Raw genomic sequence first — 25,360 nt, 5'->3', positions numbered from 1 at the left:
TTCTACCCCTTTATATGGTTTTCCTTATAGGTGTATGGCTGTCATCAACAGACAGAATAATTAGACTTTAAGCACCTAATGAAACTCATACTATCTTAGGTTAAACTGATGTCTCCTAATTTCTTCTCCTTTTGTGACTCCTGTCAAGTCATGAATGAGGAACAATGAAACTAGAAGGAAAAGCAACCTTATGCTACTGAGAAAACAGGTTTACTCCAGCTCTTATGAAATTTCTCTGTATTTTTTTAAAGGGCTGGGGTTTTTCTGTATTGCCCAGGCTGGCCCTGAACTCCTGAAGTCAAGCAATCTTCCTGCCTCAGCCTCCAAAGTATCTAGGAGTATAGTTATGTGTCTCTATGCCTGGTTTTCTTTTTTCTTCTCATATAAAGTGGGTTTTGAAGTCTTACCTGATGAACAATTATGCCTATATGTAAACACCAATTCATCAGACTCAAAATCCCTTATTACACAGAGAAAGATGTATCTAAGTGTGGTGGTGGGAATTGAATCCAAGACCTGTGTATGTTATGCAAGTACTTTACACTTACCTATATCTACAATTATAAGAAATAGCATTTTTGAAATCTTATCAATTTAGGTTCAAATCTTAACACATCAGCTAGGTGATTTTTAACAAGAATCCCAAAATTCCTGAGCATGAACAAAGAAGAAAAAATCTATATGTACTTAATAGTGTGATTTATGGACCAGAAATAGCATGTGTAAATACATAATACAATAAACTCCAAAAAATAGAAAGAGTTCTGTATTGTAGTTCTCAGATTTTTATGGTTATTGATTTTTAAAATTATGTTTTCAAATGCCTTGGCAACGACAACACAATCTTCCCCTACTTCCCTGTCCTCGATATGCTCCCAGTCTGAGCATTACAGGAGGATGCCAGAGAACCTTGTCTTCTGGAAATGATAAAAGGTGACAGCCTTCTATAGAGCCTACCTTGGATGTAGCTCTGACTGAGGTGGGTGGAGACGGGAAGCGCTTCAAGTACTTGCTTTACTCACCTCTTCTCCCCCCTGCATAGCATTGTTACCCCTAGGAGAAGGGACAGATCAAGAGTCAGATCTAGTGAATGCAATCAAGGGCCCTAACTCTCACCCATAACCATGCCTCTCTTTGTTAGAGGATTTTTTGAGGGGGGAGCAAGAAAAGCACATAACCCTGAGGATTGCACTTACTTGGATCTCCATAAATGAGTGGAGATCTGGTCTCCATAAATGAGTGGAATTTAAGCAAATTCCTTTATAGAACACATGGCTCCCATCAAATGAGAACATTCACACTGAATATTCGTGAAGTTTAAATCAAATATTTATGATCAGAAACTAGTTCAATTTTAGGGATTTAGTATACACTTAACAAATTTTAATTAATTTCAGGGTAGTCGTGAACTTGTTACAAAGCCCAAGCTGGTCTGAAACTTGATATACTTCTGTTTCAGTCCCCACAAATATTGGGAATACTGGTAGGTGCCCTATGTCTGGCTTTATGGCTTTCTCTCTAACATGAAAATATTTCCAGGTCAACACTACGGTTGAGATGAACAAATATCAATGACATGAGGAAACTAAAGAATGGGGCAAGATGACACACAAGAAAAATCTCTTTGACTTAAATTCTAGACATTAAAAAAAAAACCTGAAGAAACACTTTCATTACTTTATAGGCAACTAAGTAAAAACCAAACAAACAAACAAACAAACACAAAATGTTTGCCTTATGTTTGAGAACCTAGACCTTGTAAGTCAATAAAAATAATTTGAATGTACTTTGTACTGACTTTGTATAAATTCATCTCATAACTATCACACTGTGTCAGCAAAGACTTTGCAGGATTTAGCAATAATGTTCAGCAATGAAAGGGATACTATAAGTATCATTGCAGCCAACCCCTGTAATACTGAGTTTCAAGAGATATATAAAATCAGTTCTCTCTCCATTAGCTAAATCCATTGCAGCAGTAGGATTCTGCCTTATTAGTAACGATAACAAGCCTGTATCACCCTGCTAGTTGAATCAGAGAGATAGCATGTTATGCATATATTCATATTGATCACATGGTTGATGGTCAGAACTCACCTCTGTATTAGAGTAAGAAGGTTTTTTGTCTCTCTGCTTTTACTATGATCATTTCCATATATAAGTATTTGAATCATCAGACACTAGGGGTAAAATGAGAAATATAATAGGTTAAAGAGATTCCAATAGCAAGATCCTTGATTGCAAACCAAACTAAAACGACAAAGTGGCGTATCCCAAGTTTACATTTGGAATGCCTGTGCTAATATCATTGGCTCTTTACCAAAGAGGAAAAGGGATCTGCATTAATCTCATTAGTTACCTTTTGCATCTCTCATGCTGTATATATACTCCATTTTACTGAACTTGCCACTGCCAATCATGCTGACAAATAACCAAAGTAACGGGGCCAAAAACTGATTGCATCACTTCTTAAAACAGGGCTGTACTAGTAGTTCTCACCAGAATTTCCCAAATAGCTATAACTAAATGAATAGAGATAAATGACAACTACGTATACATCCCAAAGCTGCTTTTCATTCTCATGCTGCATCACATTTTTCTTAGGTGGTTTTCTTTTTAACTTTATCACTGGCCTTTGTTTCCAGCCAAGATGAGACAGTAGGAATCAGATTCACCCTTTACATGAAACACCCAAAAAAGAAAGAAAGAAAGAAAGAAAGAAAGAAAGAAAGAAAGAAAGAAAAAGAAAGAAAGAAAGGGCTGGGGATTTAGCTCAGCAGCATAAGCACCTGCTTTGCAAGCATGCAGTCACGAAAAAGAAAGAAAGAAAAAGAAAAACAGAGGCAAAATTCATGAAACAATTTTCAAGACACTAGACATCAAGCAATAAAAAACCACAATCCCTGAGAGAGAGAGAAAGCAAATGAGATAAATCCAATTGTTGCTTCAAATGACTGCTTTGGTCATCTTTGGTCATATCACAACAAAGATGAGAGGGAATAAATGGAGCTCACCAGACTCCCTGACAAAGGGTCCCAGGAGACTCTTAAGGCAGAGTCTTAAGATAGCTTCAGAGAAAAAGAACCATGGTTATCTGCAGTGGTTCCTCTCAGCAGAGAACTGATTAAAATATGCATGTGAGGAAACGGCCCAACCTGCAGAAAGAAGCATCTGAAACACTAAACGAAACACAGACAGGTTGGTGCCTGCTCCACCAGCCAAACTAGAAAGCCTCCTTATTCATCGATCTTTGGGTGATAAACTCAAAAGGCTCGTGTCTTGGAAATAGAGGATAACTAGCCATTGATAAATGGTGCCCAGGCTCATCCAAAAATTCTTAAAGCAAAACGTGAAGGGACCAAGGTTCCAAGTAATTAAACTGGAAACCACCTTGTCCTGGAAGATGAAATTTGAGAATGTTTATAAGAATGCAAAAATATGCAACACCTGACAAGATAAAGTACACAATGTGTGGCATAAAAATAAAGATTACTAGGTTTTCAAAGAAACAGATTAGTGAGAAAAAAACTAATCAAACCAATTCATAACTGATACAGGTATTAGAACTAGTAAAGAAGTACATTAAATGTAATACTGTAACAATTCCATGTGTTAAAAAGATACACACGTATATATCAAGGCAAAATGCAGAAGGCGAAAATTACAATGTCTGATAGGAAAAAAATATTTTGGATGAGAATAGAAACAATAGTCATCTAAGTTGGAATAGAATATAAAATACAGAACTGCATTTATCTGCAGATGAGGAGGTCAACTGATCATTTATGTAGAGAATCTAACAGAACTTACAAAACAGCTACTAAAATGCCCAGGTTAGCAAGGTCATGAGATACAAGATTATTATACAAAAATATCAATTTTATTTTTATTACCAACAACAAGCAATTAGAAAATGAAATTCAAAACTGGAAGCTTTTTTGTTTGGTGTTTGTTTTTAGACAGGCTCTCACTGTGTAATTCAGGCTGCCCTTGAATTCAGTAGGTTGGTCAAACTGGCCTCAAACTCACAGTGATTCTCTGTGTTAACCACCCAAGTGCAGTAATTACAGGTGTGTACTGCCTGGTAGATTTAAAATAGCATCAAAAATACAAATACTTATATCTAAAGAAAGATGTACAATACCTGTAGATTAAAACAATAAAATGTTATTGAATTTTTAAAATTACATAAATAGAGTGCCACAACACATTCCTAGGTAAGATGAATAACTGCTTTAAAAATGTCACCTCTAAAAACTTATCTATGCATTCTATGGAACCTCAGTCAAAATTCCAGAAGGCTTTATTTTTAAAATTCATATAGAGTTTCCAAAGTTCCTCTGCATATGCAGAATATTGTCAGCAACTTTGATAGTGCTGGATGGAAACTCAACAGTACAATACCTGCCTGTCATGCACAAGGCCCTAGTTCAATCCCTGATACTAGGGGGAAAAAATTAGAAAACAACCCAATTTTAAGGGTTGTTTTAAATCCACAGTGCTTAAGCTTGCATGTATTGGCACAAAAATAGATCAATGGAACAGAAGAAAAAGTCCAGAAATAAATACACACACACACACACACACACACACACACACACACACACACAGAGCAATTTTTGTCAAGGATGCAAAGAAAATAATATATATGCTACACACAACAACAGGGATGAATCTGAAAATATTTATGCTGGGTGAAAGAAGCACATAAAAAGTTTAAACTGTAAAAGCTTTCATTGAGACAGGGTCTTGCCTTATACTTTAAGCTGGCCTTAAACTCACTATGTAGCCCAGGCTGGCCTCAAACTCACAGCAACTCTCCTGCTTCAACCTCCGGAGGGCTGGAGTTATAGATGTGTGCTGCCATGACAACTGGATTTCTTTTGTACTAAGTTTGAATTTCTCAGGAGGAATAACCATAAGTATCACTAGAAATCTATAAACACAATCCTTGATATTGTATTTGTCTGCCAAATGGGCTTCCTTTGAGCATCTAAAGTCGATGCTCTCTCTCCTTTCTCTTTAATTCCGAGAGCAGTTTGTTCTTTTTACTGATTCAAATCTAGATTTGAGACATATTGCTCAACATCAGCTTGTTCAGACTCTTTGCTTGCTCTGTTATTTTTGATTTGAATTTTATTAGATGTGTTGCTTCACTGGAACTCCTTCTCTTACTTTTAGCAGGTTTCATCTCACTTTTGGGCCTCAAGTTTTCTCTCCTAAGTTTCTACACCCATTAGTGGTTATTCCTGTGTTCATGCTTTCCTTGAAGAAGCTATTCTGGTTCCTAGAATTTATATTCAGAAGGCTTTCTTTTTCTTTGGATCTTCAAAATAAGGTCCCCATCTCTTATTTACCATTTTGCCTTTATATTAAGTTAATCCAAAACAAGATAAAAACCTCTCTAGATCTGATGTTTGCCAATGTCTTTCTGTGGATTGCTTCTGACTCTGTCCTCTGCTCACTCATTAGTTAATTTCTACTGATTTGTCCTCTGATTTTGAACAAACTTGGCTTTACATAGAAATATTTCTACCTATTTTACTAAGTCTTCAGCCTTGGATCTATAAATACCGATTGGTAGTACATCTTGAAAAGGGAAGGGAGGAGAGGGAATGGGAAGAGGAAAAGAAAGAAGGGGGAAGGGGTAAGAGAAAGGAAAGAGGAGAGGAGGGGAGGGAGGGCGGGGGAGGGAGGAGGAGGGGACACCATGCAAGGCAAGGCAAGGAAGGGTGGGGCGAAGAGAAAAGTTTCATACATACATTATTTCTTACATTTTGCTAATAAGCCCAGGGAAAACATAACAAAACCAGCCAGCATTTTCCCTCCTTAACTCACCTTCCTGAGCAAGTGATTTGCCTTTCTGACCTCTCCTTTGGCAAAGCAGATTGTGCCCATGTTATACAGTGTTTCAGCCACTTTTTCACTACAATCACCATAGCTGATGACCTGAGACTTCAATGAAGCCTTTAGCAGTCTGTAAGCTTCCTAAGAGATTAAAAACAAAAATTCTTTTTTCAATCAACCTGGCAATTCTGAGGGAGCATACAGGTTCTGTGCTTGTGGAGGAGGAACCCACCAAGATCTGTCAGTTATGATGTATCACCTAACTTAACGTGCTTCCATTAAGAGTTAAATTTCCAAGCTAGTAATAGAGAAGTTAATTCATATGTATGTTACTGTTATTCAGTCTTCCTGGCTGTCTTATGAGATAAGAATCATTACACTTTATTTTCAGATGAAAGGTTGAGGACAAGTTTTTTACATAACACTATCATTCTGCAAGAGATAATTCTGCTTCTTCCTCTCCTATTTGGATGCTTTTGTTTTTCTTGCCTAATTGCTTTGGCAAATACTTTCAGTGAAACTGGTTATCTTTGTCAAGTTCCTGATCTAGAAGAAAAAGCTTTTAGCCAGGCATGGTGGTACATGCCTGTAATCCCAGCACTCCGGCAGGCTGAAGCAGGAGGATTGCTACAAGTCTGATGCCAACCTGGGCTGCTCAGTGACCAGGCTAGCCTGAACTACATAGTGAGACACTTTCAGATTTCTAGCATTTTCAAGTATGAGATGAGCTGTGAGTATTATTATTATTATTATTATTATTATTATTATTATTTTTTTTGGTGCTGGGCTCAAACTCACTACTTCGTGTTTGCCAATCAGGCACTTATACCGCTGAGCTAAACCCTTGGCCCCAGCTGTGCCTTTATTGTGTTAATTTTCTTCTGTTCCTACTCTGTTCACTGTGATTAATCTTGAAAGGTACTGAATTTTGTTCATTTATTTTTGTATTTTTATGATGATTTTATGGTTTTTATTCTTTGTAAAGTTGGTGTATTACATCGATAGATATTTGCACGTTAATGTAGTGGTATCTTGGTTCAAAAACTTCATTCGTTTGCAAACTGAATTGGATGAGAATTGAATCAAATTCAGTGTTAGGGATCAATGTTGACTTAATGGGGAAATCTGATTCAGTTCTTGTCCAATTCAGTTTGTAACCAGAATCATGTAAAGAATTAAGTTCATGAACCAAGGTATTATTGTAGAATATCGCCTTTCTTGTAGCTCTGCAACTTTTTATAATGTGAAAACAAAATTGTGTCTAGTAAGAACGTCAGACAAAAACACTATTATGAAAGAAAAAAACATTGGCAGCTAAATCCAAAAGGTAGATACCAGTTATTACTTCAAGTATTAATTTAATGTTAGAGTTTATCTATGTTCTAAACAGAAAGGACTTCATGTACCAAGATCCAAGAAAAATACTTTTTTACTAAAGTCACCTGTCACTAATCTTGTGTTATTTCTAGCTTTACCCGAGATTTGTCTCAGCTCCAGTTTCTGAATTGTGATATGAAAAAAGGTTGCCTAAGCCTAATAAACAAACTAGTGATTATGAGTTAAACATATTTACCTGTTTTTTCCCAATTTGGGCAAGCCAATTGCAAAATTCCTCAATGATGGCTAATGTTTCACGATTCTTTGTGCCCAGTGTTGCTTGATATGCATTGATACTTTTTATAAAATATACCTCCACAGCATCTGCAAAAAATATAAATATTTAAGGCAAGCTGATAGCCTTCACAATTGTCTGATATCCTCTTTGGATCAACTGACATATGTTAAAGTCCATTACTGGTCTCATCTTAGGTCTCATATGGACCATGATTTGATAGTATCAGATGATTTTTTCATGATGAAATTCATGGCTTTTATGTGGGAAACGACAGCTTCTGTCAGAATAATTTTATTACCTTAAGAACCAAAACAAATGCCATACTAGTCTTCCAGGTGCATTGGAGGACTACATATATATATATATATATATATATATTTTTTTAAGCTAAAATCCTGATATAGATCACTGTTCACTGAGATTGTCTGTCTGTCTGTCTGTCTCTCTCTCTCTCTCTCTCTCACACACACACACACAAACAGAATGAATTGTAATTTTTATATACTTATTACTGATGAAATGCAACATTTCTTGATTATTATGGCTTTATAGTAATGTTTGAAGTGACACGATATCAGTCTTCCACTTTGTTCACCTTTAATATTGACCATTCCATACCTCTTGCTTCTCACATAAACTTTACAATAAGTTTTCAATATCCACAAAATAACCTGTTATTATTGAATCGGTAGATCAAGTTGAGAAGAACTGACATCTTAACAATATTGAGTCTCCTTATCTACAAACATGTTAAATGCTTTAATATCTTTTGCCATATTTTATATTTTTCTTATTTTGTGCACATTTTATTAGATTTAAATAATTACACATTTCATTTCTTTGAATGCTAATGTAAAAGGTATTGTTTTTAATTTCACATTATACTTGTTCATTATTATATATAGGGCAGCAATTGACTTTGTATATGGACCTAATATCTTATACACTATATATAATAATTAGCTCCAGGAAGTCTGCTGTTGTTTTTGTTGATTCTTTCAGATTTTCTAGGTATAGGGCAATTTCGACAAATAAACCAGCTTTATTTTGTCCTCCAAAAGCAGTATATTTTTATCTTATTATATTAGCTAGAACTTCTAGTATGATATTGAAAAGCAATTTTCCTGATCTCAGTTGGAAACATTTTTACTAGTGTCGAGAAACTTGTATTTTCACAACACTAGTAATATTAGCTGTATAGGTTTTTCAGATGTTAGTATTTGTTTTCTATTCCTGTAACAAAATACTTAAGGTTGGATACTTTATGTTTTTTAAAAACACTGGTTTATTTAGCTCCTAATTTTGGAGACTGAAAGTCCAAACAGCATAGTTCTGGCTCTGGTAAGGGCTGTCCTGGCTACATTCACATCTTGGTGGCTGTCACCATGGTGGGAACAAGAGAGATGAGAGAGATCATATGGTGAGATAAGAAGCCAGAGAGCAGGGAAGAGCCAGTCTCACTGTTTTATAATCACCCTTTTGCAAAAACTCATCAGGAGATATTGTTTTGTCCAATATGTTATTTCTCTGACAGATCTAGAAAGAGCTGTTTATTTTCCAGTTTACTTTTTACTTGTTGTTAGGACCTGATGATTTCCAAGGCCCTTACATGCCAGACCAGAAATGGGAAATAATTTTCTCAAGTTTTAATGTTTTTAGTCCTAGTCTGAATTCCTGGGGATAACCCCTGTGAGGGCAGAGCTCAATTCTGAGTCACTAACTTGGGCAAAAACTATGTTTAAATACCTCTAAGCCTGTGTGCGGTCTCCTGTCAGTTGATCTGGACGCAGGATGAGGAATAATTTCAAATCTCACTTAGTTGTTATTTTCCACTGGACTCTTACGTTCTCTACACCTATATCGTTTTCCATATATGTGCATTTACATAAGGGAATTACCCTACAGAGCCCTTCTGCGGTCCTTTCATTTCTACTGTCTCCTGTGGTGATCCCATTGACTTAATACCATTTGTTGGAAAGATTATCCTTTCTTTGCTGAATTTCATTTGCATCTTTCTCAAAGTTAATTTCTATTTTTCTAAAAGTCTATTTTGGTTTTTTTTTTTTTTTGGTGTGATGATACTGATATCTCTATCCCTTTTATAACACCACACTCTCTTGATCATCATACATTTTAAAATCAGATACTATTATTCTTCTAACTGTACCCTGAATTTTCAAAATCATGTTAGCTATTCCAGTTTCTTTGTTTTTCCATATAAATTTTAGAATCATCTTATTGATATTTACAAAAATTCCTGCTGTGATTTTAACTGCGATATTAACTCCACAGATCAGATCTGGAAAAAAATTACATGTATATTCTAATCTACACAGTACGTCTCATCACTTACTCAGTTTCTTTCACCAGAGTTTTGGAGTCTGCAGCACACAAATCCTGCATGTCTTTTGTCACCTAGCAGTGGGCTTTCTAAAAAAATTTTGCTTCTAATTTTACCAGATTATCACAATATATAAACATAATTGAATTTTGTTCCTTGACTTTTTAGTCTATAACTTTGCTAACTTTAATCTCATTTTTTTGTTACTGGGTATTGAGCCCAGAGCATTTATAGTAAGCTGCATCTCTGGTCCCTTTTTTTAAATTTTAAGACAAGGTTCCCCTAAATCGTTCAGTTGCTCAGGCTGAGCTCCAGAAATTCCAGTCTTCTTGCCTCGGCCTTCTTGCCTTCAAGCCTCAATCACTTGTATTTTCTGGAGGCGATTATGTTGAATTTGTGTTATTCCTTTCTTAAATAGTTATTAGGTAGAATTCCACAGTGAAATCATCTGCACCTGGAGATTTCTTAGTAGGTTAACTACAAATCATTTTCTGTAAAATGCCCACAGCACACAGTGCTGGGTTTATAGGCCCAATTTAATGCCACTCCTTAATTTAAGATTCCTGGAAATTCTCTATAGGGGCAATCATGTTTTCTGTAAAAAGGGGCATTATTTCTTCCTAAATCATGTTTCTTTTATTTCTTTTTCTTGCCTTGCTGAATTAGTGAAGATTTATGAAGAAAAAAAATGAAAACATACATCCTGCCTTGCTTTTGATCTTAAGGGATCTTTTCCAATCAAGTATAATGTTAGCTGTCAGGCTTCTCAGTACACCTTTTAGCAGATTAAGAAAGTTCCTTTTCATGATGAATTAATGTTAAATTTTACCTAATGCTTTTTCTATATCAATTGATAATGACTGTGTGTTTTCTCTCTTTGGTCTGTTAATACAGTAAAGGATATTGACTGAAGTTTGAATACGAAAACTGCCTGACATTTTGGAGGAAAAAAAATCTTACTTATTCATGATATTATTATTTCTTATATTTATATTGTATTTCATTAAGGATTTTTGTACACAGGCAAAAATATTGAAAATATTGGTCTGTACTATTTCTTTGGTTTTTTTTTTTCTTTCCTGTAATATCTTTGCCCAGTTTTTGTATACGGGTAATGCTGGCCTCATAAAGTTAGTTAAGAAGAGTTCTCTTCACTTGTCTTTTTCTGGAGGAGATTATGTAGAATTTGTTTTATTCCTTTCCTAAATAGTTATTAGGTAGAATTCCACAGTGAAATCATCTGCACCTGGAGATTTCTTAGTAGGTTAATTACAAATTCATTTTCTGTAAAAGATGATCCCTTCATACCAACTGAGTTGTTTTTAATTTTATGTATAGACTTCGTGGCAGACATAGTTTTAGATATTTTTGTAATTTAGTCTGTTAACCGTGTCTTTCATAGTATAGCTTTCTGTGCTTCAAAAGTTTTTCTCCAATTTTTAATTTTAATAATTTCTATTCCAGTGATACATCTTCTTCTGGCTGATTTATATTTTAAATTTTAATGTACAAATTACATCTGTAATTTAATGAGTAACATGATCTAAAGGTAAATCTATATTTTCTTTAACATTAAAAATTAGTATGCAAGAAAAAGATAAGGAACTCTTTGGAATCTCCCAAGATTATGTAGTTTTATTTTCACATAAAAAGCTAAACACTCTGCATATGTATCAATATATTAAATCTTATAACACTGTTTTTTAAAAACCTCTAGTATACAAGATGTACATATAGTGTGAATATACAAAAGGAACTTTTAAAAGGAGAAAAAAATTCACCAGAAGATATAATCAGAAAGTGTTCCATGAACATTTCTACATAAGAAAACAGTAAATGTCCATTAAAATATCAAAATATTTGCAAACTGGAAAAACGTTTAACAACATGAGGAATAAAAGAATGGAAAAACGTGGAATGTAAGATGTTCTCTATAAATCTTTCTCCCTCTCTCTCCTCCTCCCTATAACTGGAAAATAACATCACCAAAATGGACTGCTTTTATAAAAAGAAAGTACATATTTTAAAGATGTTCTAATTGCTTTTCTCGCAAATCCTCTATTCTTCCTAACAGGACATGAACTCTATCAGTATCCATTAATCCCATCACACCAGCTGGGAATGATATATTTTTCCTTCACCAGTTGCTTTATATCTCTCCCAAGCCATCCACTTAAAAAAGATAACCTTGCCAGACAAAAGACTATTGTGGAAGAACAAACCACTTAGTTTAACCACTTAGTTTTCCTTTAGATTTTCCATACCTCACTTTTGAATATAAATCAAGAAAATTCTAACTGCTACAAACATTATTTCTTATAACCCAGAGGAAAAGAGTCAAAGGTATTGAGAGTGGAGGAAGACAGGAGGAGCTAAGGGTTTTTTTTTATATCACTAGATTTCCTCATTAACCAACATAACACAAGTCATGTTCATAGTGTGTATGATGTAATATTTTATAAATGTGAAATATGCTGAAATTATAAGGAAATAAAGGAACCAGAAAATAGATTATATTATTGGTTCTGATGCTTCAACCAATTTGGAGGATGTTACCAGTTCCAAATCAATGTGTAATGAATTTTATACAAAATCATACCTAGCTTAATCTTTCTGTAGCAGGCACAAATCATTCACTGACAAACTTCCTATAAGTCACTGTGAAATAATAACTGCAAAGAAATCTTTTCTACCTACCCCTGTGCTGGGGGTCTCCAGACATGGCATAAGCTTTGGCTAATAACGCACCCACCTCTGCAGTTTGGGGGCTGATTTCAGTGAACGAAGAAACACAGATAGAATAGGCCTGGAAAAAAAAGAAAATAATGACAAGGCAACTACCCAATGATAGAATCTCATTATGGACTTTCTAGTCACTTTCACAGAATTTCCAGTTGATTCAGAGTCAATATATAGTTAATCAGGGAATTAAATAAAGGATGATGTATTAGCATTTCATTACTATGACTAAATATCTGAAATAACAACAACGACAATTTAAAGGGAGAAACATTTATTTTGGCTCATGGTTTCAGAGGCTTTAGGCCCTGTTTGGCTGGTTTCATTGCTTTAGGCCTGTAGCATGGCAGAAATATGGTGGCAAGAGAGAGAGAGACAGAGAGATACAGAAAGAGAGAGACAGAGAGATACATGGAGAGGGAACAGAGACTAGAATAATATATAATCAATGCTTCAAGATGCGCTCTCCAGAACCTATTTCTTCCAGCTGTGCCCTAACTCCTAATAGCCTACTCAGGTACCAATTCATCAGTGAGTTAATCCACTGGTGAGATTAACATCTTCAAGAACACTGCTACACTGGTGATCAAACCTTCAACATCTGAGTTTTGGGGACACCTTTTATTTAAACCATTGCAAGTGACTTTGAGTCACAGAGCAGTTACTTCTTAGCTATGAGTTTTGAGCAAGTACTTCCACCTTATTATACAGAAAAAATATATGGTTCCTACTTGATTAGGGTTTAGGTAAGATTACATGAGTTAGTGAAGGAAAATCACTGGGCACAGTAACCACTCCATGGTAAGTTCTTAAGAAATGCTAGCTAATATTATTTTCACTAGATTTCACAGCAAAAATAAAATTATAATCTTAGCCCAGCCTCTCAAGGGTTTGGCATTAAAGACAGTTATAAACCATGGATTCCAGAGCTATACTACTTGAATTCTTTTTTTGTTTTGTCTTTTTCCTTTTTATCGGTACTGGGGATTGAACTCACGACTGCCTGCTTGCAAGGCAGGTGCTTATGACACTGAGCTAAATCCCCAGCCCCCTTCCTTGAATTCTTATGAAAACTCAGCCTCTTACTATGATATAAAGTAGGTCACTTAACCCCTTCAAATGCAAAACAGGGATGATGAAAATAATTTAAGTCAAAAACAGTTGTTGTAAATATTATAAATATATAAAGTGTTTACATATATTCATAATATATATATAATGAATATATTATATTGTCAATATATTGGCAAGTAGTAAGCACTAAAGAAATATAAAAGATTATTATTTTTTGTGCTCAAATGGAAAGAATAACACTTAGGAAGGATAAAGAAAAGTAAAAATATCCAGTCCATACCCAAAGGCAAGAAAACCAGCCTGGTTAATATTTCATAGGACAAATTCTGTGTGGTGGTTTGAGATCTGAAGTGCTATCAGACAACATTGTAGCGGCAAGACACATTTTAGAGTGTAGCTGTTGTAAGTATAGGTTCTACGATCAGATTTTCTGAGTTTAAATTCTTGCTTTGACACTTGTTAGCTGCACAGCTTCATCTGAGTTAGCTATAACTCTTTCTGCTTCACTTTTCCTTAAAATGAAATAGAACTGATACCTACTCCATAGAACTACCATATGGATTAAATAAATTACTATATCCTCAAGTGCACAGAATAAAAACATTCTGTGAATTTCAACTCATGATTATTGTTGAAAAACACTGATATTTATTGTTTTATCTATTCTCCTCTTACCACTGCTTTCAGAAAGAATTGAACTGAAAACCCAGACTGCTTTCTCTGCAAGCACCGGAGCGCTGCCTTCCAAGCAGCATTTTCTAACATTTCTCCATTGCGTGATGTTTACAGTCTTGGACTGTCAGACTGTTTGGAGTAAGTTTTCTATGGTACCGGAAGCATTTTGTGTGGTCTGTGGCCATGGAAGATAGCTAAAGACACAGCAACATTCTTATTTGGAAGAGATAAAAGGTGTATTTAACCAGCAGTTTGAAGTACATACTACATAAAGTGCCTTACACTATTCTCATACAATAGACTCAACATTCTTTCCTATGTTTTGTTTATTTTCTCCTGAGTATTGTCAAGTTAGTTACCTCCAAGGGAAACACCCTTTTATTAGTTTAACCTTAGAGTTGGAAATACAACCAGTTGGATTAGTACAAAGGAAAAATGATAGCATTGTACCAAAATAGAATATTTAGTTTAAATGCCTCTTTGTGTTTGTTGAAGACTTAAGTTCAGTTGTCTTGACGAATTTTTCCTTGGAGTACAACTCACAGTTGGCTTCCTCTTCACAGCACTCAGAGGGATGGGAAGGAAACCTGGGTAGGGAAGTGCTGTCACCTAATGAGATCACAGGATAGTCATGTTCAACTGAATCCGTGTTCTTTGTCCACAGCACTTACAGTGTGGATGGGCACTCCCAGGGATCTGGAGGGAAGTTAGGGTTAAAATGGAACCAACCCCACGCTGTGCTGTGAGAAGCCTAAAGTTCCCTGACCCAGGGTAATGGGGCAAACAAGGCTACTCTGCCTGGATCTGCAAGCTCACCAACCTGCTTCAAGTACTGGATGGCCTGCTTGTGATTCTTCCTCAGCTGCTCTATCTGAGCAATCTCCTTATACAGTCTGATCAGTTCTGATGTGCCATCACCCTTGGCGGCAATAACATTGCCAATTGCCTTTTCAAAATATGCCAGAGCTAGGTTCAACCTGTGGATACCCAAGGAGGCTCTACAAGAAAAGAAATGAAGTCACAGAGAGGTCATTTATTTTGCAGACTCATAGGAACTAATCCCAAGACCCAAACAATTTGGCCTTTGCAGGCCATGCATCTGGCTCGAAATCTGGCCTTAGTATAAATAAACTATGACCCTGCATTGTGCCCATCAGATTTCATTGCAAAGGATTCATTTAATCCATTAATATATGTTGTGCTATCATCTGAGGTTTATAAAAAAGTAAATGCCAAAAATATGGTAACCAGCAAGTCACAGATAAAATAATTTACTCATAAAGACAGACTCTCTAAAATCAAAATTAAATTGTATTACGTCTGTTTCTCTGCTATTCAGGGTGAAGAAAGTTTTGTTTTATTTGATTTGATTTAGAGAAAGGACAGAGAAAACATTGTATTCTCCAAAGAAAGGATGGCTAAATAAATTATGGAAAATACTTCATAGAACTGTGTTTTATTTTTAGATTAATCATATGAAGAGATATTCAAAATGTACTAAATGAAAAATGAAAATATAAGACTACTTAAAAATATGAGACTGAGATAGCTAGCCAACATGTTCACAGCAGTTATGTCTGGATGGTGAGATTATAATTTGCTTTTACATTTTTCACATTTGTCTAAATTTTCAAATTTTCCACAACAAAATTGAGAGTATAACTGTTTTAGGTAATATCTTGCTATGGTTATCTTTCAAAAGCAAAGCACATTAAGAAAAACAAGGAAAGTTAAAGCTTATTCAGAGAGTAGTTTATCAAACTTCAGGAGTCAATATTTCCTTGAAAATAAAGCATGACTAAATCAATCTAAATTAAAACTTTGATGTGAAGATTAAATATGTAAAATCACCTAACACATAATAGATATATAATCAGGATTCTTTCTTTCCCCTTGTCCCATGTTTGTATTCTCAAATTGAAGTTTTAAAACTTACTTCACTAAGCCATTCCAGCAATAGTCACAATTGTTTTTTAAACTGGGAGATTTATCCTTTCCTTGCAGATTAGAGTTAATAATGAGCACTACCATGTTATAGTTCTTTATTAAAATATTTCTGATCAATGAGAACACTATTTCTTTTAATTATAAGAGCAGGCATACAGAGTGATAATGGCTCTCATTGAAAGCTTTCAGGGAGGTATTAGCAAGTTGTCTGATCTGAATATTCTCACCTTAGTTTCTCCATCTTCAAAGTGAAAAATGTTTTTATGCTTACTAGATATTTGGTCAGTAGCAAATATCACTCAGTGTGGGACAGCAGGTAAGCTACGAATTCAGATGCTCCAGTTAAAAGCCTGATTCTCCTATTAGCTCTATCACCATGAGTTAATCTTTCTGTATCTTAACTTCTTATCCATCAATGGAAAATTAGAAAAAGTACCCTCATAGGCTAAGGGAAGGATTGAGTAAAATAAGTTATGAAAGTGCTTAGAACTGTGTCTAGTAAAGAGTTAAAGTTAATTAGCAACTGACACATAAAAAGCATTCATTAAAAAAATGCACAAAATAAATACTTAATAAATATCATGAAATGAATGAGTGAAAGAAGCACTGGAATTCCTTCTGACAAAGAAACAAGGCTTTCTTTCCCGTAAGGCAGAAAAACAAACCACTACCCTGTGTGACAACAGTCTTAGATATTTAGCAGACTCTAAATTATGGCTCTATGGACTTAAGTCAAGGGTACAGCTTTGGGCATTCCAACAACTCCCCATCATTTCCCATTTGATTTAAGGGTTCATGATTATTTAGAGGAGCCAGGTGTGATACATACATTTCATTTATGCATCATTCAGATATCAACTCTAATATGCCAAGTGCTTACAGCTTTCAAAATGGATTGATTTCAAGCATGTGAAGCTATTTGAAAACTTTAGGGAACAGTAAATTTTTCAATTTTTTTCATTGAAAAACTGATAGGCCCACTCTAATTTCTAAATATTCCAATTCTCAGAGGATCCCTAACTTAACAACAAAACAGGTAAGTCTTGTTCTGGCTTGAATGAATTCCATGAATTTCGTTTCCACATAGAACTTTCCTTAAAAATGCATGTGCTCGACTTCCGGGAGAACATGGCGGACAGATAACAGCAACTACCGGAGGCTCTCTGAAAAACTAGGCTCAGAAGCCAGGTATGGTGCGGACTAAAGAGACATAAGCAGGTGGAGTTATGCTCTGCTGACTCAGGAATGAACTCGGCTGAGAGAAACCAACTTGGAATGTAGTCCTGGTGCTAAAACAGGAACAGAAAAGTCTCGCTGCTGAGGCTGGACCCTGCGCCATTGGAAGCCGCGATTTGGGTTTCTCACCGCATGGTGGCTGGCTGCCTCTACATCAGCTCGGCAAGGAGAGAGACGCGCCGAAACTCTGAGAACGTGAGTCTGCGAATGGAGTCGAAAACAGGACGGGCAGGGAGGCATGTTCTGACTTGTGGCGAGGTGAGTGAGAGAAACTGACATTCCACCACAGTTTGACTCCAGCAGAGGACTTTCTGGGCCCGAGCAGTCCTGCGGGAGCAGGGCGCACTGGCGACGCCAGCCACACATTCCCCTCTCAGGTGGGATTGGTGAAAAGTGCCTGGCCTGCATGACGCTGCCGGCAGACCCCGTAGGCTGGCCCAACCCAGATCCCAGAGCCTGACGGAGGCCAGGAGGGGCGGGCCCCCGCGTAGGCTGCCTGGTGCACAGCGGTGAGACCGGCGCAATTCGATCAGGCTGTGGCTGACAGGGAGAGAAGCTGGGCCTCTCATATAAGCTTGCATATATAAGGAACAGAGAATATGGGAAGAGGCAGCAACAAGAAAGGCTCCTCGGCCCCCAATTCTGAGAAACAGGCAATAGCGGACACCGCACCGATACACATAAAGCACCATATAGAGAGCCTCATAGACCAATTCAGGAATGAAGTTATCAACGACCTGAAGCTAGAAGTATGCAAAATAGTTAGAGAAATGCTAAGCCCCACCCAAGAAAAAACGGATGGTGGAATGGAAGAACAGAAAAAGAGGGGAGAATTGTTTGATGGAGAAAACAGGGAAAGCATAGAATACGTGAAGCAGGTTCAAAGGGACTACCAAGAAACTAAGAAGTCTATCGAAGACTGGCATAACAGCTTGAAAGAAACTAAGGACAGACTATCTGAACTGGAGGGCAGAATTGTAATATGGGAGAATGAAATGAAAAACTTCTTAAAAATAACAAAGAAACAAACAGCAATAATACAAAGACAAGAAGATGATAAGAGGATCCATAACTTAAGGATTAAGAACATAAAAGAAGAAGTAGGGACACAAACAAATGAACTACAAAAGCTACTCACAGAAATAATCCAGGAGAATTTTCCTAATTTAGCAAAAGGTAAAGATACTCAGATGTATGAGGCATACAGGACCCCAGCTACCTACAACCCAAACAGAGCAACACCCAGGCATATAATAATAAAAATTCCAGAAATTCAATACAAGAACAGAATATTAAAAGCTGTCAGAGACAAGAAACAGACCACTTACAAGGGAGCACCCATCAGAATTACAGCAGATTTCTCTGCACAAACCATCAAATCACGAAGAGCGTGGGGGGAAATAATTCAAGCTTTGAAAGATAATAATCTCCAGCCAAGATTGAGATATCCTGCACAACTGTCCCTGGAAATTGATGGGAAAACAAGGTGCTTCCAGGATAAAGAGGAACTGGGGGAATTTGCAACCACCAATTCAACTCTACAGAGAGTATTGCAGGATATTCTAAAAAAAGAAAAATGCAAAGAATCCAGAAATAGTGGAGGCCACGACTAATAGAGCAGAGAACAAAGTGAAGAAGACAAACTGACAGCTACTGACAGAATAAGAGCTCAACAGAAATGAGGCAGAGAAGATTGGATGATAGGAACAGCTATTTTGGAGAAAATGACATCTTAATAGGTAATACTGATTTAGTATCATCTTGTTTAGAAGTCTCATCTAGCTTTTGTCCTTCTGTCTCCAATGGTCTAAATAGGTTGTGTCTTACTGGATTTTATTATGTACAATAGTATAAGCAAAAACCTTTTAAAGACAAGGAGATTATACAGAAACCATTATTCATTTTCTGTTAGTCGATTCTAAATACTCTGTAATGCTGTCATTCTCTTAAATGGTTTTACATTGTTTTGATATACTTAATGCTACAGTATACGAAGTTGTACTCAAGGATTTCAAGGAAAGAGACAATATGGTAACTACTTTTAGGTCAGGATTATCTGGTGGTGAAACACTATTCTGCTTAAATGGTTATGTTTTGATCTGTGCTGTTTTGTTGTTATGCCCTCTTTTATCTCAATCTCCACTCCATTATTTACTTTTTTAATACTTTTTTAAAAATTTTTATCCTTTTAATTAAAGGAAAAAAATAGCAGGATATATTATAGTAACCCACTTTGACTTTACATTACCTCGATTTAAAGCCCTGTATTACTCTCACCATCTGGTTTTTAACTGATGTTCCCCTATTCTGTTTTGCTGGATAGTATCAGGTTCGAAAATTTAGGCATCAGCTGTGAAGATAATGAGATTCATTATAACGCCCATTCTCATTGACTTTTATCTACTTTTGAAGACCTACAATGCCTCCAATGGTTTGGCTTTGTCGGTTTTGTTCTTTACTGTTTTGTTCAATTGTATTATAACTAATGGTATAGGCAATTCTATTAGAGATAGCGGGAGGCATTATGGTAACCATTGTTGATCACCTTGTATTATGTTCTCACATTATCTATTATGTCCACCCTTTTGACTTGACCGATTCTGTTGTGTTATGTCACATTTGGTTTTACTCTCTTCCAAAAAAGTAATAAGAACCGTGAGAGCAATGAAACCCAAAATGTGTAATAGTCATTGTACAAAAGAGAGGAAAAGAAAGTGCTCTAAACTATATAACTGCATGTATATTTAAGTGTATAAGATAGAATATGATATCACAGAGTTTTATTGGATCATTGAACAGAACTGTTTCCAGTATCATTGATGGAATGTCCACTTTACAAGCTTTAATTTTGTGACTTGAACAATTATTTCTAAGATGACAGTATGTAATCCACTAACTAGTGATTTCCTACTGTTCTTTTTTTTTCTGCAAATCTGTATAACTTGTACCCTTTCTCTGCTTTTTTTTTCTTTAAAAAAAAAATAAAAAAAAATAAAAAAATAAAAAAAAATGCATGTGCTATGCACAGCTTTCATGACATTTATGATGTCACATTGCTAAGGTGTCATACTCTGAGCAAAAGTAGTACACAATTCAGAAAACAACATGACCAGTCCTAGAAAAAGCGAGAGTGGCAATATAAGGAATGGCTAAGGGTCAATGAGCTCAGATAATAGATCTAACGCTTATTTATAAGAGGTCATGTTGGACAATTTGTTAAATCTTAAATTCAGACTCCTTGCCTTCTCTTTAATGAGATCATAGGTGTTGGACACCACTACAAAGCGGCTCTGAGCAGGATTTAAATTTTACTAATTGGCTTTCTATGTTCATCTGTGAGTCGTCCTAGGCCTAGGCCTCTTGCCTGGTGACTGGGAGCTGATTCATAGTAAGTGAACCTCTATGAATCACTGGTCCTGGCTGAGGTCTATAGTGGCCTGTGAGGCCAGAGATACCTCAAAGGGCAAGATAAGGTCACAGCTGCGGAGACTCTGGCTCCAACTCCAATTAACTAGGTAGAGACTGCAGCTGGAAAGATTACTCCTACAGTCTCACTTCTACCATGTCTTCATGATAAGACAGTGCTACTGAATTGACTTGATTCATTACTTGGAGACATCCTTGAAGTGACTCTTAAGGTCCTGCTCATTGCCTGCACTTTTCTCAGTTGCTTCGCCCTTTGTCCTTGGTCCTAACATAAATGGACTGATCCAGAGAATCCTCTTTACCCTTGAAGTCTCGAGCTTAATTAAAGGGTTTTGACCCTCCTGGAGCCCTACAAATCATACAATTTCTTTTTATTTAACCTCCACCATACACTTATTCGGGAGATCAGGGATCTAGGACAGGACCTGATACAGAGGCATGCCAGGATTAAGTTCAGCACTGCACAGTAAGTGTGGAGCAGAGTATTCATTTGTCAAATATGAGTCTTTTTGATATGATAATACATTTTGAGTTTTTTTGCTTTTCTTCTCTGAATAGTTTTCTCCCCTTAGAGAGTACAGAACATCATGCAACTCCAGGCCTGATTCATAAAGCTTCACTTCTGCTATGCCCAGACCTTACCTTCCCAGTGCAATTGTTAGGTCTTCCTCTGAAATCTGTAATCCACAAACATCTCCCTTAGTCAATTCTTTCAGCTCCTTCATGTTTCTGTCTGCCTTCTGCAGGCTTAAAAAGGCCTCTCTGCCAGTAAAATAGTCAAAGGAAATGCCAGGCACACAAATTAACTGCCAATGAACAGGGAAAGTTGATATGCAAACAAAATGGCCATTTGGGAAAATAAAGCTGTATTTAAAACTGGGTACTTAACTATGCTCTTTACTTTCCATGTGTATAGGTCAAGAAGTGAGAATTCTCTGGATAAAGAACAAGGCCTTAGATTTTCTGTAGTGTTCGTCTGTATCCATGTCTGGAGTGGATGTTGAAGCTTTGCAGGGAGGAATGGAAACTGTAAATTACACGGCAGTTCTGTCAGTGGCATCTACTGTATGTATGACAGCAGTTACTCATTTTTCCCAAGTTGTTTTGCAAGAATGGTATAAGAAAGGAACTAATTATGCTGAAAGGGACTTTCTGGATCATTTTTAAAAATCCAAGAAGAGTAAGTTTTTGGCCAGATGCAAATAGCAAGAAAGAAACCCCCTTAATTTCCAAATATCCTTCTATTTCCCACACTTTTCATAGACTCTCTGGTTAAAGGTCTAATAGGGAAGGCTACGTCACATTTTGAAAGCTGAGCAACAGAACCAAAAAAGTAGAGAGGGGATGTGTAGGGAGAAGGGAGTGGACACACATGGGCTCAGAGTGCTCCTGATTATTTGTGAACATGAAATGTCAGTATCTTTCAAGTGGTGACAACATCAAAAGCTTATCAAGATCACAAACTTCTGAAGCAAAGGTACTACCATAAGTTTGGGTGTTACGGTTTTCCAAATGTCCATGCGGTAAGGGCTTGATCTCCAGCATAGTGTTACTGGGAGGTGCTGGAAACTTTATGAGGTCACTGGGAATGTGTCCCTGAGGAGACAGTAGGATCTCATCCCCTCCCCTTTCTCTTTTCGCCCCTGGCAATGAAGTGAGGGGTCTTGTTTTCTAGGTACTCCATCATGATACACTACTTTGCCACAGGCCCAACAGTATACTGGCCAAAAGTATAGGCCTGAAACCTCTAAAAGTGTGAGTGGGAACACAAGTCTCTCTCTTTATAAAGCTGATGATCTCACGTATTTGCCATAGTGATAATAGAAAGCTGACTAACATAAGCATACACGTTGGTCCCCTCTTGAGGTTAGATAGAACTGTTTTGTTTTGTTTTCTTTTTGTCTGTTTTGGTTGGCTTCATGGGCAGTGTTCTCAACAGCATTTAAAAAAAACTAAATGATAAAGAATTTTATTAAATCAGTGGTTTGGGGCTGCACATTATAATCACCTGGGGAGCTACAAAATTAAAATCTCTGGGGTACGATCTATACAGCAGTAATTTTTAAAACTCCCTAGGGAATCACAATGTACAGCCCAGACTATCATGCTTTGCTATAAACCACCACCCATTCTCCCATTCCTACACTACTTCCACCACTATCTGCATCACTAATCTTAACTTTATTGGGTGCTCAATGAAGACTAGAAATGTTTCAGCTGGCTAAGAAATGTGTCACTAATTAACTCCCTCCTGGGGCTCAACTCAGGGCTTACATGATTAGACAAGGAGGAAAATGCATACCTTTCTAGGTGGACATAGTATGTTGAAGGCCTTCAAGAATGGGAATACAGCTACAATAACATGGTTTCATCTGCTGTTTGCTCACGTGAGATGACCCCTCCAACAAGTGTGGCCCATGACCCTCATCACCAGAGCCATCTGGGAAGGAAAGGATATTGATTCTGTAGGAGCCAGGCCACCCCCAGAGTGTAGTAAAGCATGACCAGAGCTTTTAGGATTTCCTCTTTCTCCTCGTTTGAGGTTGTTTTTCCTTTCCACGTCAAGAGTGTATTCTTGGCGGATTCAGCATGTTTCTTGGCTTGCGCTGGGAGGCCTGCAAAAGTTACAGAATGAGCAGCAAGAGGAAAGATATTAAAAAGGCACATTCCTCTCAAAGACATTTCTGGGAGTTGTGTATAGTATCAGTTCTTAAATTTGGCTATGAATCAGATCTATCTGGAATGCTTGTAAAGAACATAGACTCTTGTGGCACAGTGCCTGCCTGGCAAGCAAGAGGCCTGAGTTTAATTCCCAATACTCAATAGAACATAGATTCTTAGGTCCTGCCCTAGGCCTACTGAATTGGAGGAATGCAGTAAAATAATGGAATCCGAGACTTTCTAATTTAAGTCCACAAGTGGTCCTTGTGCAAGCCTTTCTGTAAACAGTCTGTGAACCTGTCTGTAAATCACTGATAGAGAAAGGAGTGGAACCTGCTTGTCCCCTTTCCAATTCTGCTGCTAATATCATGTGACCCTTTCAACCAGAAAAGCCTCTTCTTCCTCCAAACAGCAAAGAACAACAATTGTCAAAACTGCTCTTTACTTTGCATGTGGACATAATCTGGGAACAGACTATGTCATGTCATAGAGTGCCCAGCTATGAGCTTTGTAGAAAAGGCGCTGCATAAATATAAGGGCTTATGAATGCAATTGTTTCCATCTGGGACTTTTTTTAAAATCAAACATGAAGCTGGTGGTACTAACTGGTCACACACACGCAGGCACGCATGCGCGCACACACACACACACACACACACACACACACACACACAATCCAATTCCTTAATGCATTGAGACTCTTCACTAAAAAGACAAAGGGAACACCAGACAGAATTGATATTGCTTTCTCCTTGTTCTCCAATTAAAGGCTGGTGTTCCTGGGCACTTACCCTCTTTATTTGTTTAACAGAGGTAAACTTGAGAACAGTCAGTGTATAGTACTACTTCCTCATTTTTTAGCTTATATCTTTTCCCTTTCCTGATGGAAAAGGGAAAGAAGCCCTGAGGAAAATAGGAAGAAAGCCTGGCAGAGGACACACTACTCTAGTTCTGTTCAACTATACTAGAAACCATGGCTGATGTTCAGTTTCAACCCTCTTCCTGCAGGTACCCAGAGATCAGTAAATATAGCCACACCTGCCAAATTGGCCCAGTGTACCTCTCTACTTCTTACATGACAGTCCTAATTCCATTCTACACAGCTTGCCTTGTCTTTGACCTTTAGAGACTTGTTTTCACAGCATAGGTGCAAATCCACAGCAATTGGGATACTTTGAAATGACTTACCTTTGTTGTCTGCAGCTCTCATATGTTCTACAAGGAGGACCTCATTAATATTGTAACCTGTGTATGAGGCTGGACTAAGAGTGTTAGGAAGGAAAGTAAGACTAGTCTGAAGGAACAGTTTGAATGTAAAATATATAAAGTATGCATTGCATATGTAAAACTAAGTCTTGGATGCTCTCTATTTGTGACACTATAACACAATACCCAAAAGATTGGATAACTATAAGAAACTACTACTGATTTCTCAAAGTTCTGGAGCCTGGGAAGTTCAAAATCAAGTCACGGTCATCTAACTGGGCTTTATTTCTGTGTCCTTAGATGGGGAAGGTAGAAGGGAAAGGAGATATTCAGACTATAACAGACGACAAAGTAAGCAGGTTGGATTTGATCTGTCAGGTATTTGAGAGCTTTTTATAGGCTGTAAAAATTAAAGTATCAACTAGTATTCTGACAGAAACTCTGCTGGGACATCAGAAGCTGGGATTACTGCTTCACAAACCAGAAAAAAGTAGGGAGTGGAGTCTTTTGTTCAAATATGCTGTTTTCCACAACCAGTGGGGAGGAGTACAGCAACCAAAATAGGGTTACTCCCTGGGAGCTTACAAAAAAAA

The 25,360-nt window shown here is 36.9% G+C and overlaps 1 protein-coding gene across 1 annotated transcript in view; it reads right to left on the bottom strand.

Annotated features, from left to right (window-relative positions):
- Window positions 1–2,093: 2,093 nt before the first annotated feature.
- Ttc23l (tetratricopeptide repeat domain 23 like) overlaps window positions 2,094–25,360 on the bottom strand; it is a 32,085-nt gene continuing 8,818 nt past the window's right edge. The window contains exons 5-11 of the mRNA XM_063258053.1: window positions 23,359–23,515; window positions 21,543–21,668; window positions 15,112–15,289; window positions 12,501–12,609; window positions 7,421–7,548; window positions 5,839–5,988; window positions 2,094–2,180 (exon numbers count right to left, since the gene is read on the bottom strand). Coding sequence (XP_063114123.1) covers window positions 2,094–2,180; window positions 5,839–5,988; window positions 7,421–7,548; window positions 12,501–12,609; window positions 15,112–15,289; window positions 21,543–21,668; window positions 23,359–23,515 — 935 coding nt within the window. The remainder of the gene's footprint in view (window positions 2,181–5,838; window positions 5,989–7,420; window positions 7,549–12,500; window positions 12,610–15,111; window positions 15,290–21,542; window positions 21,669–23,358; window positions 23,516–25,360) is intronic.

The sequence above is a fragment of the Cavia porcellus genome, unplaced genomic scaffold (genome assembly GCF_034190915.1).
Source record: "Cavia porcellus strain 051 isolate PalLab524CR breed Dunkin Hartley unplaced genomic scaffold, mCavPor4.1 scaffold_11, whole genome shotgun sequence".
Classification (NCBI taxonomy): Eukaryota; Metazoa; Chordata; class Mammalia; order Rodentia; family Caviidae; genus Cavia; species Cavia porcellus.
The sequence above is the reverse complement of the archived record's forward strand: the minus strand, read 5'-3'. Positions and strand labels throughout refer to the sequence as shown.